Source organism: Geotrypetes seraphini, chromosome 5 (assembly GCF_902459505.1).
Source record: "Geotrypetes seraphini chromosome 5, aGeoSer1.1, whole genome shotgun sequence".
NCBI classification, from domain to species: Eukaryota; Metazoa; Chordata; class Amphibia; order Gymnophiona; family Dermophiidae; genus Geotrypetes; species Geotrypetes seraphini.
Window position 1 is genome coordinate 51,610,580 of NC_047088.1, and position 16,526 is coordinate 51,627,105.

Sequence of the window (16,526 nt, forward strand, 5' to 3'; positions counted from 1 at the left end):
CCACTTAATGTTTCAGCAATGCTGGAACTCTCGGATAGAGAGGTCACATCTCCGGCAACATTGCTTCTCACTGTGGCTCTTGCACCAGATAAAAACTGGTTGCTTAGACTTTTCTTTAGAAATAAAATGAAATAATTTCTTGGATATAAAATTTTAATGTTCCCAGATTTGGCACGGGATACTCAAAGAAGAAGGCGAGAATTTCTTTTGATGAAGCCAGGGGTTACATCTCTTGGAGGGACTTTTTTTCTATGGCACCCTTGTAAATGTGTAATACAATACCATATGAAAAAATATGTATTCTTTGAGCCTTTCCAGCTGGCAGGAACTCGACTGGATGAAGGGAAATTAAAGTGAAGTGCAATTGAACAAATGGTATCCTTTCTCAGCTAAAGGGATCTTGTTTTCCTATATATTTGATTTAATATTTTGTTAATATTTGTTAATATGTTCGCCTAATCTTTCTTGGATCTAAATGGAGGATTTGAGCTGAATTTAAGCTAAACATTTATTTCATTTGACTATTATGTATTTTAAATCTTGCGTATTATTTTCTTGCTTTTCTTCAACTTTCTGTACAAGTGGATACTTGATTTGTAAAATGTGAAAACTTGATAAATAAATAATAATTTAAAAAAAACCCGAATGTGTTAATGCTATAATCAAAATATTAACTGTGTGAATGAATATATCTAAATTATATAATGAATATTTAATATACATGGAATTATAGCTGAATTTGAAATATGATAAAATAATATTGAGGTAGGACATATATTACTTTGAAGAGAGATATGTTTATAATTTTTTAGGAATTAATTTAAATATGAGTTTTATTATTATCATATATTCATATAGATACTAATTGATATGAATTACAAGAATTTATTAAATAAAGGGTTAAGTTAAGGAAATTGGGATTTTTAAAGAAGGGATCATTAATAAGGAGGTAAAGAATTTTAGGATACTAATTAATTTATATGAATATTTTTACTTTATTTCAGTAAATATTTATATTGAATTCTATATAGAGAATTTATGCAAGAATGTTAAAATGAATTTATCAATATTAATGTCAACAAATATTAATTGAATGATTGAATATATATGGATAAAGTAAGTAAATATTTAAATATAGGGGGAAAAATTGTTGACTGTTTGGGATATGTTAAATTAATATGGAGGGATATTAGTTGCCTGGGGGAGGGGATTTAGGGTCTGCTATACCAATGTGTGTTCCAGGTCAGACAATGATTGTGGGGGGGAGGGGAGGGAAAGTAGAGGGAGGGAGGGGGGGTTCAGATGATTACTGTATTTATGAGAATTGAAATTGGAAGAACTGTAAAATTTGAATTGTCTCAATATAATTTTATTTTTTTGGGAGGGAAGGGATGGGGGGATTGGGAAAGGGGAGAGGAGATGAGAAAGGAAATATATCTAATAAATGTGCTGAGGTCTGGTCATGTATACTATCATAGAAGTATTTGTCAAAGTTTAATCATAAAATAGATGGATATAAAAATTTATTCTATTAATGTCAATGGTTTAAATCACCCTATTAAGAGAAAGAAAATGTTAACATTCCTTAAGAAGCAGAATGTGGACATATATTTCATTCAAGAGACGCATCTTTCTGAGATTGAATCTAAGAAGTTATCTGGGGGTTGGATTTCTAAATGTTTATTTGCACCTGCTGTGGGGAAAAAAGCTGGGGTTGCTGTTCTGATAAATAGGAAGTGTAATGCTGATTTTAAAATAATAAATTATGATCCTTTAGGAAGATGGGTGCATATCAAAATGGTTCTGGGAAATACAACCCTGGATTTATTCAATTTGTATGCTCCTAATTCGAATCAAATGGAGTTTTTCAAACAAATTCAACAATTACTGTTACCACTGGCTGCTTCTAATTTAGTAGTAGCAGGGGATTTCAATGCTGTAATGGATCCAATTTTGGATAAGAGACCAAGTAGAATTATGAAATCGTTAGGTTTAGATAATTTGGTTCAATCTTGTGATTTAGTTGATATATGGCGTATTCTTCATTTTAATGATCAGGAATTTTCTTTTTGTTCTCAGGTCCACAAATCTTTTTCACAAATTGATTATATATTTGTGTCTAATAATATAGTGCAGCGTGTAATGAAAGCAGTTATTGATCCCATCTTAATTTCAGACCATGCTGGTGTGTGGATTGACTTTCAGAATGATGATATAGTACAATTTAATTCAATTTGGAGATTTGATAATGCTTTACTTGCGGATTTGAACTTCCTGGAAGATCTTAAATTAAAGATGAATGAATTTTTTCAATTTAATAATTCGGATAATATAAATGCTGAGATATTGTGGGATGCTTTTAAAGCAACAATGAGAGGAAATATTATTTCATATTTAGCATTTATTAAAAAAACAACTTAAAAATCAATTTGTTGATTTGGAAAAACAAATTAAAGTATTAGAAAATAAATTAATTGAGAAATGGGAACATAATACATTACAAATGTTATTAAAAGTAAAAGCTAAATATAATGAGATTTCTTCTCAATTTGTGAGGAAAGATATGTTCTATAGGCAAGTTCAGTACTATGGTAATTCAAACAAAGCTGGAAGATTACTAGCAAATTTTCTTAAAGCAAAAAAAAGGAAATCTAAGATTATTGCAATTAAAGATACACAAGGCATTACACACACTAACACTAAGGATATTTTTAAACAGTTTCTTGATTTTTATAAAGATTTATATTCTTCTGAATCTTATGAAAATAAAGAACAAGATGGATTAAATTTTTTAAATTCATTTATTGGACCAAATGTTCCGGATCATATAAAAAGAAGTTTAGAAGATCCTATATCTTTAAAAGAAATAGAATCAGCATTGAAGTCTCTTAGAGTTGGATCCGCTCTGGGTGGTAATGGTTATACTGTTGAATTTTATAAATCATTTCAAAATATTATTTTACCATATTTATTAAATTTATATCAATATCAAATGAATAATGGGAATATATCAGGTACTATGGCTGATTCGATAATTATTGTCTTGCCAAAACCAAACAGGGATCCTACCTTGGTTTCAAATTACAGGCCTATCTCTTTATTAAATGTAGATGGTAAATTGGCAAAAGCTCTTCCTTTTATTATTGATGTACACCAAACAGGATTTATTGCTAAAAGACACTCATCAGATAATACTAGACTAGCATTTCACTCTTTAAATTTAGCAAAAAATATGAATGATCCAGCTTTTATGGTGTCTTTAGATGCAGAAAAAGCTTTTGATAAAGTGGAATGGAGTTTCATGTATCAAGCTCTGGAATGGTTTGGTATAGGCCCCGGTTTTATTAAAATGATTCAGACATTGTATAGCTCTCCTGGTGCAAGATTATATATTAATAACAATTTATCAGATAGATTTAATTTGCGTAGGGGAGTTGACAAGGTTGTCCTTTGTCCCCTTTACTTTTTGATGTTGTTCTGGAACCCTTATTAATTGCAATTAATCAAACTAAGGAGATAAAGGGAATCCCATTCTCTTACTGAGAATTTAAACTTTCTGCATATGCAGATGATATTTTATTATATTTAAGAGAACCGGGGAATACTGTTCCAAGTTTACTTAATCTTCTAGAGAAATTCGGAAAATTTTCTGTATATAAAACTAACTGGAATAAATTGGAAGTTCTTCCAATTAATGTTCATTGTACCAAAGGATTATTTGATTCATATTCATTTATTTGGAAAGATGAAGGTTTAAAATACTTAGGAATTATTATCAAAAATACAATTGAAGACACAGTCAAAGAAAATGAAAAACTTTTATTAAAAAAAATAACAGAAATGTGCGAGCAATGGAATCCTTTACATCTCTCTTGGTGGGGAAGAGTTCAAACAATTAAAATGATGATATTGCCTGTGGTTTGTTATCAAATGAGTATGATACCAATATTTTTTCAGGGGTCATTTTATAAAAAGTTAAACAATATTCTTACAAAATTTGTTTGGTTTGGGAAAAGATCCAGAATTGCTTTAGTATCATTACAAAGACCAATTGTGGAGGGAGGGGTAAATTTTCCAAATTTTTATAGGTACTATCAAGCCTATATTCTAAGACAGGGTATGTATTGGATCCTCCCAGATCTCATGGAGAATGTACCGGATTGGTTATATTTAGAATGGCGGCTCCTGTTCCCATTACATTTAGAACATCTAATTAGTATAAACATGCCTAGAAGATATAAAGATAACAGAATTTTACTGGATACTTGGAAGACGTTAAGATATATTAGTAATCTATCACCAGAGCCAATTGCTAAATCATTAAATCAATCTATTTGGGTAAACTCCAGGATCAAGATTGGCGGATTTAAGATCGTCTGGAAACAATGGATAATTGCAGGTATACGATCATTGAATGATGTTATTTCAGAAGGATCAATGCTTAGTTTTTCACAATTGCAACATAAATTTGGCTTAAATAAAACACAATATTTTAAATGGATGCAATTGAAGCAAGCTATTCAGGCAGGGTTCCCTGAATGGAAAGATCTTAATACTCAATACAGTCTGCAGGTTCTTTGTTTCCAGGCGGATTTTTTGGGACACCAAGCCGCAAAATGGTATAAATTGTTATATGGATTTTTAAATAAAAAAAAGAAAACTGGACTTAGGGATATTTGGAGTATTGAGATTGGACAGACAATTTCTGCGTCTCAATGGCCACGATTTTGGTCCTGGAGATTTGGTCCTACAAGGTCAGCATCTATGAGTCAAACATGGATGTTTTTGTTACATAGAGTTTTATGGACCCCTACGCGCTTACAAAAGATAGATAGCACTAGATCTAATAGATGCTGGCATTGTAAAATAGAAGTTGGGACTTTAGATCATTTAATTTTTTTCTGTCCCTGTGTAAATGCCTTTTAGAAATTAATTTGGCCCCAAATTAATAAATTATTAGAAAATCATGTAGGACTCTCATATGATACTATATTATTTGGTACGGCAATGAGAACTCAAAGTCCGATTTCTGCAAATAATAATAAATTATTATTAATATTGACAGGGGTCGCCATGCAACAAATTACTCAAAATTGGAAGAATTATACCAAATTAAATTATACATTTTGGTGGAATTCGGTCTGTCATATATATAAAATGGAAAAAGTATTAGCGTTACAAGGAAATCTTCATAATTTTAAGAAAATTTGGGAACCATTGACTAGCTATTCTAATGATCAGATTTCATAGCACATTGGTAGTAGTTATATTAGAGTGGGAAGGGGATTGTTTATTATATGGTGATAAGAAATGAAAATAGGGGAGGGATTTATTACACATGATAAGATGATTTATTTGTAATTATAAATGTCATGTAATAATTGAGTATAATATGTACAATATAATTGTTGTAAGAATACAAAAATGTATAAATAAAAATTAAAAAAATAAAAAATCTCCAAGCCGGTGAGAAGGGTTTTTAAAAAAATGTTGAGCAGAAGGCGGCAGCAGCAGCAGGATTGCGATCGAGATTACAGCCGGGCGCTCATCTAAATTAGCTGGGCGGAGCGCCCGGCTGAAAGGCCCTGGGGAGAACACTGAACATGATAGCTACCCCTGGTGTAGTTAACTGCACTCTTAGCTATTGGCTATGCTGCTAACGTGTAATAACAATCACCTCTCTGCATTATTGCATTTCCCCAAAGTGCTGGAACACCCTCAATAGTTAACAGAGAATCTTAGTGCAAGTAAATAAACTGGCCCCTTAGGGTATGTTAAATAAGCAGAAATATGGGCTCAGTTGAATTGCCCAATTCTTGGGTTTTGATTGCATTAAGCATAAAAGGACTGAGGGCCAGGTTCTCTAAGCACCATGGTAAAAATAGTGGTGGGAGTGATTTTTGTTTTACTGGCGATTCTCAGCACAATAGCATGCAAATTATACGAGTTGCTTGCTATTTGTGCATCACTGGTAAAAGCAGGAAGGAACTGGGCCTGGCACTTGCTCAGAAGGGCAATTGCTAGGCACAGCTCCTCCATCCTGTCTGAAATGAAAAAAAAACACATGTCCACAGCTACTGCTCTCCCTGCCGGCTCAACTGACCAGGGCTCCCCCTGCCGCGATCAGCTCAGCTGGCTAGGAGAGTCCCAGATTCCTCCCTTCCATCCGCCCCAAATTCCTCCCTCCCCCTCCTCCCCGAGCCACCTACCCCCCTACCGTTAAATTAAATCGGCAGGAGGAATGCCAACTCCTTTCTGCTGGCAAGCCCGCCATCCCCCATGCTGCCCCCCCATACTGAAGATTGGCAGGAGGGATGCCCACGCCATCCTGCCAAAAGGGTCTCCTACCCTGGTGGTCTAGTGTGGCTCCCAACTCCGACACCCCCCATCCCATACCTTGTTAAGAATGCCAGGGATGCTCAGTCCCTCCGGCCAGCAGGCCCGCCTCTTCAAAATGGCAGGCCTTCCACTTCCCAGTGCATTCTTGGATGCACTGGGAGAGGCCTAAGGCCCTGATTGGCTCAGACGCCTAAGGTCTCTCCCATGGCCACTAAGGGGAGGGGTCAGGCTAATACCAAGTGCCCCATAAAGCTTATTTTTTTCTCAGTAGCAAGCTTTTCATGCAGGTAGTATTATTATTACCACCACCACCACCACCACCCCCCCACCCTCTTTAAAATGTCATACAGGAGATAATACTTTACCATGGTATATGGTGTTGTATGAAAATGAATGCATTTAGATGGCAATTATAGCATATTTATAGTGAGTTTTGGGATATACTTTGAATATAAAAGTAGTGAGAATTTTATTTCATAAACTGATTCTATTTGGGGCCAGAAATTGTGGAGAGGTTATTTTTGGGTAAAACATGTGGAGAGGCATAATCGAAAGGGACGTCTAAGTCTGTTTATGTCCATCTTGCAAGTCGTCCAAAGTTAAAAAGAGCCTAAGACACATTTTTGAAAGATATGTCCAAGTTTTTTTTACTTTCGAAAATCGTCTAATTATATGTCCTGCCGATCTGATTGTCCAAACCGCTAAATCGCCCATCTTTATATCACATTTCTGCCCAACTTTCCGTCCAAGTCCAAAATACCTAGAACAAGCCCTGTAGGACGTGGGAGGGGTCTGCAAAGTGATGGACTGCACACCCAGACATGCCACCTAAATTGTGGGGTACCTTACAGGGCACTGCTGTGAACTTCACAAAAAGGGTGCTATGGATTCTCCTCACTACAGCTCCCTTAAAGATGATGGTGAGCCCCCCAAACCACCTCCAGAATCCCCTAGACCCACTTATCTACCACCCCAATAGCCCGTATGGCTGCAGGAGCCACTTATATGCCAGTACAAAAGGGTTTTGGGGGGTGTATAGGGCAGTGCATGTTTCAGTATCAATGCAGTGATTACAGGGGCTTATGGGCATGGGTCCTTCTCTCTATGGGTCCCTAACCCACCCCCAAGACCACTTAAGCTGACTCTGTGCTGGACGACTTGGCATTCCTATGCCAGGAGGACAGGTGATGATGGTCTGGAGGCTGAAATTTAAAGTTGTGAATAAAATTTTTATGGGGGTGAGGAGGTTGGTGATCACTGGGGTAGTGTGTGGGGGTCTGTGTTATGTGTTTGCAGTGCTTATCTGGTGAGTTTAGGTGGGTTTTTGTGACTTAGACTATGTTTTACATGGTCTAAGTCACAACGTCCAAGTTCCGTCTAGACTCTGTTCTTAAACTTTCGGTTATACATGCTGTACTACTAAGTCTAAGCCGGCCCACATCCCGCTCAACTCCCGCTCTTGACACGCCTCCCAAAACGCCCCATTTAGCTTTGGACGTTGAGTGGCACTATTAAGGCCTAGGTCATTTTTAAATACGTCCAAAACCCGGTTTTATTATCGGCACTTGGACATTTTTGAGAAATGTTCGTCCAATGCCGACTTAGGCTGGTTTTTGGATGTTTTTCTTTTTCGATTATGAGCCCCATACTATATAGAGGAAAATAAATGTTTCTTAAATCATTTGTTAGAGGATTACCCACCAACCTTTTGGTATTGGAGGAATAAATTTCATGCTTTAATGCTGTAGGAATCTTATGGAGTAAAAATGCATCCTAAAGACAAAAAGCATTTCTTTCTATATGGGGGCATTACATTCAATCAATATCTCCTAGATCTTAAGAGTCAAGTTTTGAATGAATTTCAGAATATAGATGGCAGGATACAACTGGATTTAAGGAATCGGGGTGAAGTAGGGTCCAGTTATATTATGCTATCTATATTTTGAAATCCTTTCAAAACTTGACTCCATGATCTAGGATTGAATGTAATATCCCACCTGAATGAGAAAATCATGGGCGATATTGGAGCTTATGTTCTTAATAGTTGATGGGGGGAGCCATAAAGAGTCACAACTCCTCATCTTCAGTGAAGCTAATTATATTCTTGGTCATTTTCTTAAGTATATTGTTTGATCTATTGAGAATTGGATTCAAGAAGTTAGTAATATTTCTATGTTTTTAAATCATATCTAGATTATGTTCTGTTCAGGTTTAAAATGTATGAACCTTGCATTTGTATAATATATATACTTTTTTTTTTTTTTTGGCAATAAAATACATTTGGCTAAAAAGAGAACTGTATTTAATTGATGTATTTTTAGACTACTGACATCATTATTGTAATTTTTGTATTTTGTTTGACTTGGATACCTTGCTAAACTGCCTCTTGTTGAATTTTGGTTGGTTTACAAAATACAGTATAAAATATTACAAAATTCACTAAAGCCTGGAATCAGTACAAATGATCCCTAGCTATAAAGAAATGAAGAAAACTTGAGGTCTGCAGCATCAAAAGAAAAATTAAATTGGACAAACTAAATAGGTTTTACTGTCCCAATACATTACATTACATCAGTGATTTTTATTCCGCCATTACCTTGCGGTTCAAGGCGGATTACAGAAGAGGATTTCTGGACATGTCCAGAGGTGTTACAGAGTAGAGTGAGTTGCTTCAAAGAACTGAAATGTTTCATTCGGTGTTAGTCTTCATGGATTTCTTGAATAGCAAGGTTATTATACAACTTCATATTTTATGTTTCTATGACTATTTCCATTTCAGTAAAGCTCGCTATGCTCCAAATGGTAATGTACTGGTATACATACCGGAGCTGAATGAGGAACAGGAAATCTGAACCCCTGGTCTGGACCTCTCAGTAAATTTCAATGGGCGATCCCTAAGATCAAGAAACATAAGAAAACACATTTAATATGCCAGGATTCAATAGAAGTATATCTGAATACAGTGAAACTTTTCTGTTTTTTGAAAGGCAAGGTAAATTTCTTCCATTGCAGCATGTGGTTAAATGCAGATTTTCAATCCCTAATCCTTACCTGTTAATTAGTGAGCACACCATTTTATTTATTCACTTATTCTAGTAGCATAGCTGGCATGTTCTACTGCTGCCAAGCATCTTGTTCCAACCTCAGGGACAACTTTATACCATTCTATCTTTAACAAACCAGGCTTTCCAGAAACAAGGCTGGGAGACTTCTTTTTGAAAGCTGCTTCCCATTAGCAAATGTTGAAGAGTGGAAAAGGAAACTCTGATAAAGCAAAGTTGTTAATTTCGAACAGGCGCTCTCTGTAGACAATATGATTAATCAGACACACAAGTGTGTGACATCATTCAACAATACAAGGACGGAGCAGCTTTCCCACAGTTTGGAACCAATATAATATTCTGATCATACATAGCCCTTCCTTTCAGTATCTTTAAAGTTTAAAACCAGCTCTCAGAAAGATGGGCAAGATTGTGTGTCCGGTTACTTCTGCTGTCTAAGAACATCACCTAATGGTGGTGGTCATTGGGGATTCCATGTTAAGGGGCACCGAGGGACCAATTTGCAGACCGGATATACAATCAAGGGAGGTTTGCTGTCTGCCTGGGGCTAGAATCCGAGATGTCACCATCTGTCTAGATAGACTTCTCAAACCACAGGACCACTTCCCCATGCTTCTCATCCACGTTGGGACGAATGACACTGCCAGGAACACCCCGGAGACCATACCCAAAGACTTTGGAGCCCTGGGTGAGAAGCTGAGGCAGTTGGGAGTGCAGGTGGTCTTCTCATCAATCCTCCCGGTAAGAGGTAAGGGTAGAGCCCGGGAGGAGCGTATCCAGAGGACTAACGAGTGGCTACATGGATGGTGCAGGGAGATGAACTTTGGATTTCTGGACCATGGAGAGGCACTGCAGGGACTTCAGGGACCAGACGGACTCCACCTGACCAGAAGAGGTAAGAACGTCTTCGGACGTCGACTAGCCCGCCTACTTCGAAGGGCTTTAAACTAGGTAAGTTGGGGGAGGGTATCCATTCATTCTCTGGAGCAGTAAGTAACTATCCTGAGTAGGTGAGTCACCACTCTGAGTCTGAGGTAAGTGTACACACTGTAAACAATACATCAGGGGTCACACTAACTCAGGCGGGAAACTCTGTACAGGGACTTAGCAAACATAAGGTATGGAGAGCTATGTACGTCAATGCACACAGTTTGGGCAATAAAATTCTAGATTTAGAGACGGAAATAATGAACGCCGACCTAGACGTAGTGGCGATATCTGAAACTTGGTTCACGGACTCACACGGGTGGGATATGGTTATACCGGGTTACAACTTACTTCGTCGAGACAGGGAGGGCAAGTTAGGAGGAGGGGTAGCTCTATACACTAGAGAAGACATCAAAACTACCATAATCACAGATGTCAAGTATACCAGGGAATCCCTCTGGGAGAACCTGGCTAGAGGAAATGAAAAATGCCTGTATCTTGGTGTGATTTACAGACCTCCAAGACAACAGGTAGACAAGGATATGGAATTAATCGAAGACATTGAAAACATCACCTTGCTTGGGGACACAGTACTGTTAGGGGATTTTAATATGCCCGATACAGATTGGAATGCACTTACCGCACAAACTAGCGGCAGCAGAAGGTTGTTAACCTCCATAAAGGGTGCACGGCTCAAACAATTGGTATTGGAGCCCACTAGGGACCAGGCGTTACTAGACCTGGTACTCACCAACGGAGACAGCGTATCGGAAGTTTCGGTAGGTGATACACTGGCCTCCAGCGACCATAACATGGTTTGGTTCAACCTTCGGAAGGGTTTCTCCAGATCGACCACAACAACAAAGGTCCTAAATTTTCGTGGCACTGACTTCAAACGCATGGGAGACTTCGTCCATCGGGCACTGCAAGACCATGCCGAAACCAATAATGTAGAGGCTATGTGGGCAAACCTGAAATCTACCCTACATGAAGCAATAAATCGCTATATAAAAACAACAAGCAAACGACGGAGGAATAACAGACCCCAGTGGTTCACTACAGAAATCTCGGACCTCGTTAAGAAAAAGAAAAAAGCATTTGTTTCCTACAAACACTCAGGAAGAGGAGCAGTAAAAGAAGACTATCTGGCCAAGTCCAAAGCTGTCAAAACGGCAGTCAGAGAGGCCAAGCTTCGGATAGAAGAGAATCTAGCAAAGGACATTAAGAAAAGGGATAAATCCTTCTTCAGGTACATCAGTGATAGGAAAAGAAACACAAATGGGATAGTACGCCTTAGGAAAGCAGACGGGACTTATGCAGAATCAGATTCCGATAAAGCCGAACTACTAAACGAATACTTCTGCTCAGTCTTTACCTGCGAGGCGCCAGGGTCCGGTCCACAGTTGCAAGCAAGGCATAGCTCAGATGACCCGTTCTGGAATTTCGAGTTTACACCCAGCAGCGTCTACTGCGAACTATCAAGACTCAAAGTGAACAAAGCCATGGGACCGGACAATCTACACCCCAGGGTGCTTAGAGAGCTGTGTGATGTCCTGGAAGAGCCATTGTCTGTGCTCTTCAATCTTTCCTTGAAGGCGGGAAGAGTCCCCTTGGACTGGAAAACAGCCAATGTAATCCCACTCCACAAAAAGGGCTGCAGGACAGAGGCTGAGAATTACAGACCGGTGAGTCTCACATCCATAGTGAGTAAACTCATGGAAACACTAATTAAGCATAAATTAGATACGATCCTAGACGAGAAGAATCTACGGGATCCCCGCCAACATGGATTTACCAAGGGCAGGTCCTGCCAATCCAATCTAATTAGTTTCTTTGACTGGATAACAAGGAAACTGGATGTGGGTGAGTCCCTAGACGTCGTTTACTTGGACTTTAGTAAAGCTTTTGATAGCGTTCCGCACCGCAGACTATTGAACAAGATGAAATCAATGGGACTGGGAGAGACGTTAACTACATGGGTCGGTGATTGGCTAAACAGTAGACTTCAGAGAGTGGTGGTAAATGGTGCCCCTTCAAAAACGTCGGAGGTGATCAGTGGAGTGCCTCAGGGCTCGGTCTTGGGCCCGATCCTCTTCAACATATTTGTGGGAGATCTGACTCAGGGGCTTCAGGGTAAAATCACATTATTCGCCGATGACGCCAAACTATGCAACATAGTAAGTGAGAACACTTTACCAGACAGTATGACGCAGGACCTACTTCTATTGGAACACTGGTCCTCGACTTGGCAGCTAAACTTCAATGCTAGAAAATGTAAGGTCATGCACCTCGGCAGCAGGAATCCATGCAAAACTTACACACTAAATGGTGAAACCTTAGTTAGGACCAAGGCGGAACGTGATTTGGGGGTGATCATTAGCGAAGACATGAAGACTGCCAATCAAGTGGAGAAGGCTTCATCAAAGGCAAGACAAATGATGGGTTGCATCCGAAGAAGTTTTATCAGCCGGAAGCCCGAAGTTATAATGCCATTGTACAGATCCATGGTGAGGCCTCATCTGGAATATTGTGTACAATTCTGGAGGCCACATTACCAAAAAGATGTGCTGAGAGTTGAGTCGGTTCAAAGAATGGCCACCAGAATGGTCTCGGGACTCAAAGACCTCCCGTATGAAGAAAGGCTGAATAAATTGCAGCTACAGTGGTGCCTCACACAACGAACTTAATTGGTTCCAGGAGCAAGTTTGTTATGTGAAACGTTCGTTATGTGAAACGCGTTTTCCCATAGGAATACATGTAAAAAAAAATAATTCGTTCTGCAGCATAAAATATGCTAAGATGACATAAAAAAGATAAATTTTTTGTTATTATTTTTATTTAGATACATCTAAAAACATACATCTCCCTGTCCTTTTACTTCCACTATCTTCCTATCCCATCTCTATTCCCTTTTGTCCCTCTCCCCATGATCAATCATCTCACCACCTCTCTCTGCCCTCACCCTCAGGGTTCAAGATTGCTTCCACTCTTTTTCCTGTTGTTCTCTCTGCCTGTCACCCTATGATTTAGCATCCCTTCTGCCCTTGTCCAATATTTCCCCTTCTCTCCCTCCCTCTCATCCCCTGCTCCAACATGTGCTTTCAGCGGCCTTCTCCCCCCTTAAGCGTCTTTTCTTCTCCACTCCACCTTTCCTCCCTCCCTGCCTCCACCTTTGTGGCGCTTTTGCACCCGACCGACAACAGAACAGGCCCGGTCGGACAAATCTCCCTGTCCTGTAGCCGCGAATCTAAATTACCTTCTTACAGCAGCTGGATTATTGAAGCTGCTGTAAGAGGTAATTTAGATTCGCGGCTACAGGGCAGGGAGGTTTGTCGGCCGGGCCTGTTGTCGGTCGATCGGGGGACCTGACCAGCTGTGCACATTCTTCGGGGCGGACCGCCCCCTCCCCCCTCTTTCGTTCGCCATTGCCTTCTTCCTACCTGCCCTGCCGCAGCCGCACACAGCCGAACGGAAGTCTTCCTGATGTCAGCGCTGACGTCGGAGGAAGGGAGGGCTTTGCTTAAGCCCTCCCTCCGACGTCAGCGCTGACATCGGGAAGATTTCCGTTCGGCTGTGTGCTGCGACAGGGCAGGTAAGGAGAAGGAGACTACCAGCTTGATCATAAGAGAACTGAATACATGATGTTAGCAGATCTGCTAGTGTACATTTTACCACTGCAGGAACCAAAAAAGTGAAGTCAAAGAAGACAAAAGGCTATGTAGATTTTCTGATGGATTCAGTCTTTTAGAGATAATTTGAGAAATTTTATTTATAGCTCAAGGTGGGGGGACAAGGGTTTGATTCCAGAGATATTTTTGTTACACCAAGAGAAATTTATTTCTTAATATACTAATTTGAATGACAGAGAAAAAATTATTTTCTGTGTCCTACAGTTTAATTCTTCATCGAATGAAGGTCTCAAGATCCTGTTTTGAAAATCTTACTGATAGCATTTGCGAGATTGGAAACACTTGTTTTTGCTAAATTAGATATACAGAATAATGTGGTAGTTAGATTTGAACCAAAAAACAAAAACAAACTGCAGAGATGAATGTACAAGTTGCAGGAATTTTATTAAAAGTCAGTAAAATATTTCCAAAGGATGGCTCTCAGGACCCGTGTTTTGGAGAAACACTCTTTCCTCAGGGGTCCTATTGAAAAATAAATGAGGTGTGAATTGTACCTGTCGAGTGTGGGCCACCTGTGAATAATGGACTGTGGATGAAAGTGCCCAATGGTGTAAAGGTGGTGAAAAATACCAAAAGTTATGAGGGGCGAAATGGTATGTGAAAAACAGAAAGTTTATTGTGAATAATCAATGGGAAAGATGATTTTGTTGAAAAAGAAAGTATAACAAAATTAACCTCCCTCTCAAATGCCAACTGCTTTTCAAAGAGGCAGATCGCCTTAGAGTGGGCATTAGTTTTTGTCCAAGAGACGCACTTTTGGGTGTGCCATGAACATTTGTTTTCTCATAAGAAGTACCCCCATGTGAATTTTGCCTTTAACAGGAAGGGTAATAAAACAAATAGGGTGGGTATCTTTTTTGAATGGTCACTCCAGCCCAAGGTGCAGGAGGTCATCAGTGACCAGTTGGGTTGATACCTGCTGGTGAAAGTGGAGTTGGAGGACAACCTATATACTCTAGTGCAGTGGTTCCCAACCCTGCCTGGAGGACCACCAGCCAGTCAATATGCATAAGAGAGATTTGCATATCATGGAGGTGGCAGGCATGCAAATCTGTCTCATGCATATTCATTAGGACTATCCTGAAAACCTGACTGGATGTAGTCCTCCAGGACAGGGTTGGGAACCACTGCTCTAGTGAAAGTGTATGTTCCCAACTCGGACCAGGAGGCCTTTTCTGATGAATTGAGAGTACTGATACAATCACATATAGAGGTCATTTAATAATTTGGGGGAGACTTTAATTTGATGATGAATCCTTCTTTGGATAATTCAGCTAATGCAACAAATTATAGTAAAGCTGACTGAAAGAGCCTAAAGGCTTTATATAGGGAAGGTGATTTGATGGACCCCTGAGACACTTAAACCCAATAGCCAGGGACTATACATTTTATTCAAGTGTACACGCTACTTACTCCAGCTTTATTTATATCCCGTCATACCTTTTCAGTTCAAGACGGTGTACAACAAGAGGTGCTGTAAACACACAAGGAGCCTGCCAAGTCGGAGGTGGGATTGGCCTGTAAGCTACAGACTGAAGTCTAATTGCAGGCAAAGCTGAAGAAACGCTCCGAGCATAAGAATCCAGAAAAAAAAGGACTAAAAGCACCGAAAAAATAATAAAGAAGGTAGAGCAGAACACGACACTCCTGCTGGCACGCGTGAAGAAAAAAAAACTGTAGGTGGAGCTAGAGAGCACAGTAAAGTACAGCAGAGGCACAGAGAAAAAATCCGGAGTGGATTCCTTCGGCAGATGGCACGCAGCCATGGGGACACTACCCATCTGTCTAGAATGTCTCACCTATTACACAGGAAAACACAATTAAATACTAGGCTGAGCATGCCCCTAGGAATGACTTAGGCTAAAGTGTGACTATTCTCCACACCAAGCCAATTTTTATAAGAGACTTTAGTGTATGGCATGACATTTTACGCATTCAAGCAGGCTCTTATAAAATTGCCCAGGGATATATGTACATAGAAAATAGACAGAGAGTAAGCATTCCAGAGGGTAAGACTGGCGCTTATATGCACACTTTATAAAATATGTGCATGTGTGCTATTTTCTCCAGCACACATGATCTGAATTCACCTGTCTTGCAACAAGTATTGATATGTGCCCCTGCTTTCCCTTAGATAATTTTAGAAAGGCATATAGTTGCACAAGTTGCCTTTCTGTTCAGGTGCCATGTTAAAACTAACCCTCATTGTGAGTAACAATTTTCAGATAGCCTATTTCTGTGAGTAAAAACACTTTAAAGCTGGGCCTTGTTATGATCAGAGGTCTAGAACCAAGGATAGAAATCATACCTTACTATTTCATTAACTTACACAGTTTGCCTCACCCCAGATTCCAAATAGGAATTACTTAGCATATCAGCTGTTACATTCTTTGACATAATCATCTACTTCAAAGGATATGTTATTGTGAAAAATTCATTTTATACTTTTTTGATCAATCTTTCAGACTGCTAATGATGCATGTCTTATTCTCATGTAAAAACTTTAATG

General features: G+C 39.1%; 1 protein-coding gene across 6 annotated transcripts in view; it reads right to left on the reverse strand.

Moving 5' to 3' along the window:
- BRWD3 (bromodomain and WD repeat domain containing 3) overlaps window positions 1-16,526 on the reverse strand; it is a 286,770-nt gene that overhangs the window by 225,227 nt on the left and 45,017 nt on the right. For all 6 annotated transcript variants that reach the window (XM_033944590.1, XM_033944589.1, XM_033944588.1 and 3 more), the window contains one exon: window positions 9,163-9,233. In XM_033944590.1, coding sequence (XP_033800481.1) covers window positions 9,163-9,233 — 71 coding nt within the window. The remainder of the gene's footprint in view (window positions 1-9,162; window positions 9,234-16,526) is intronic.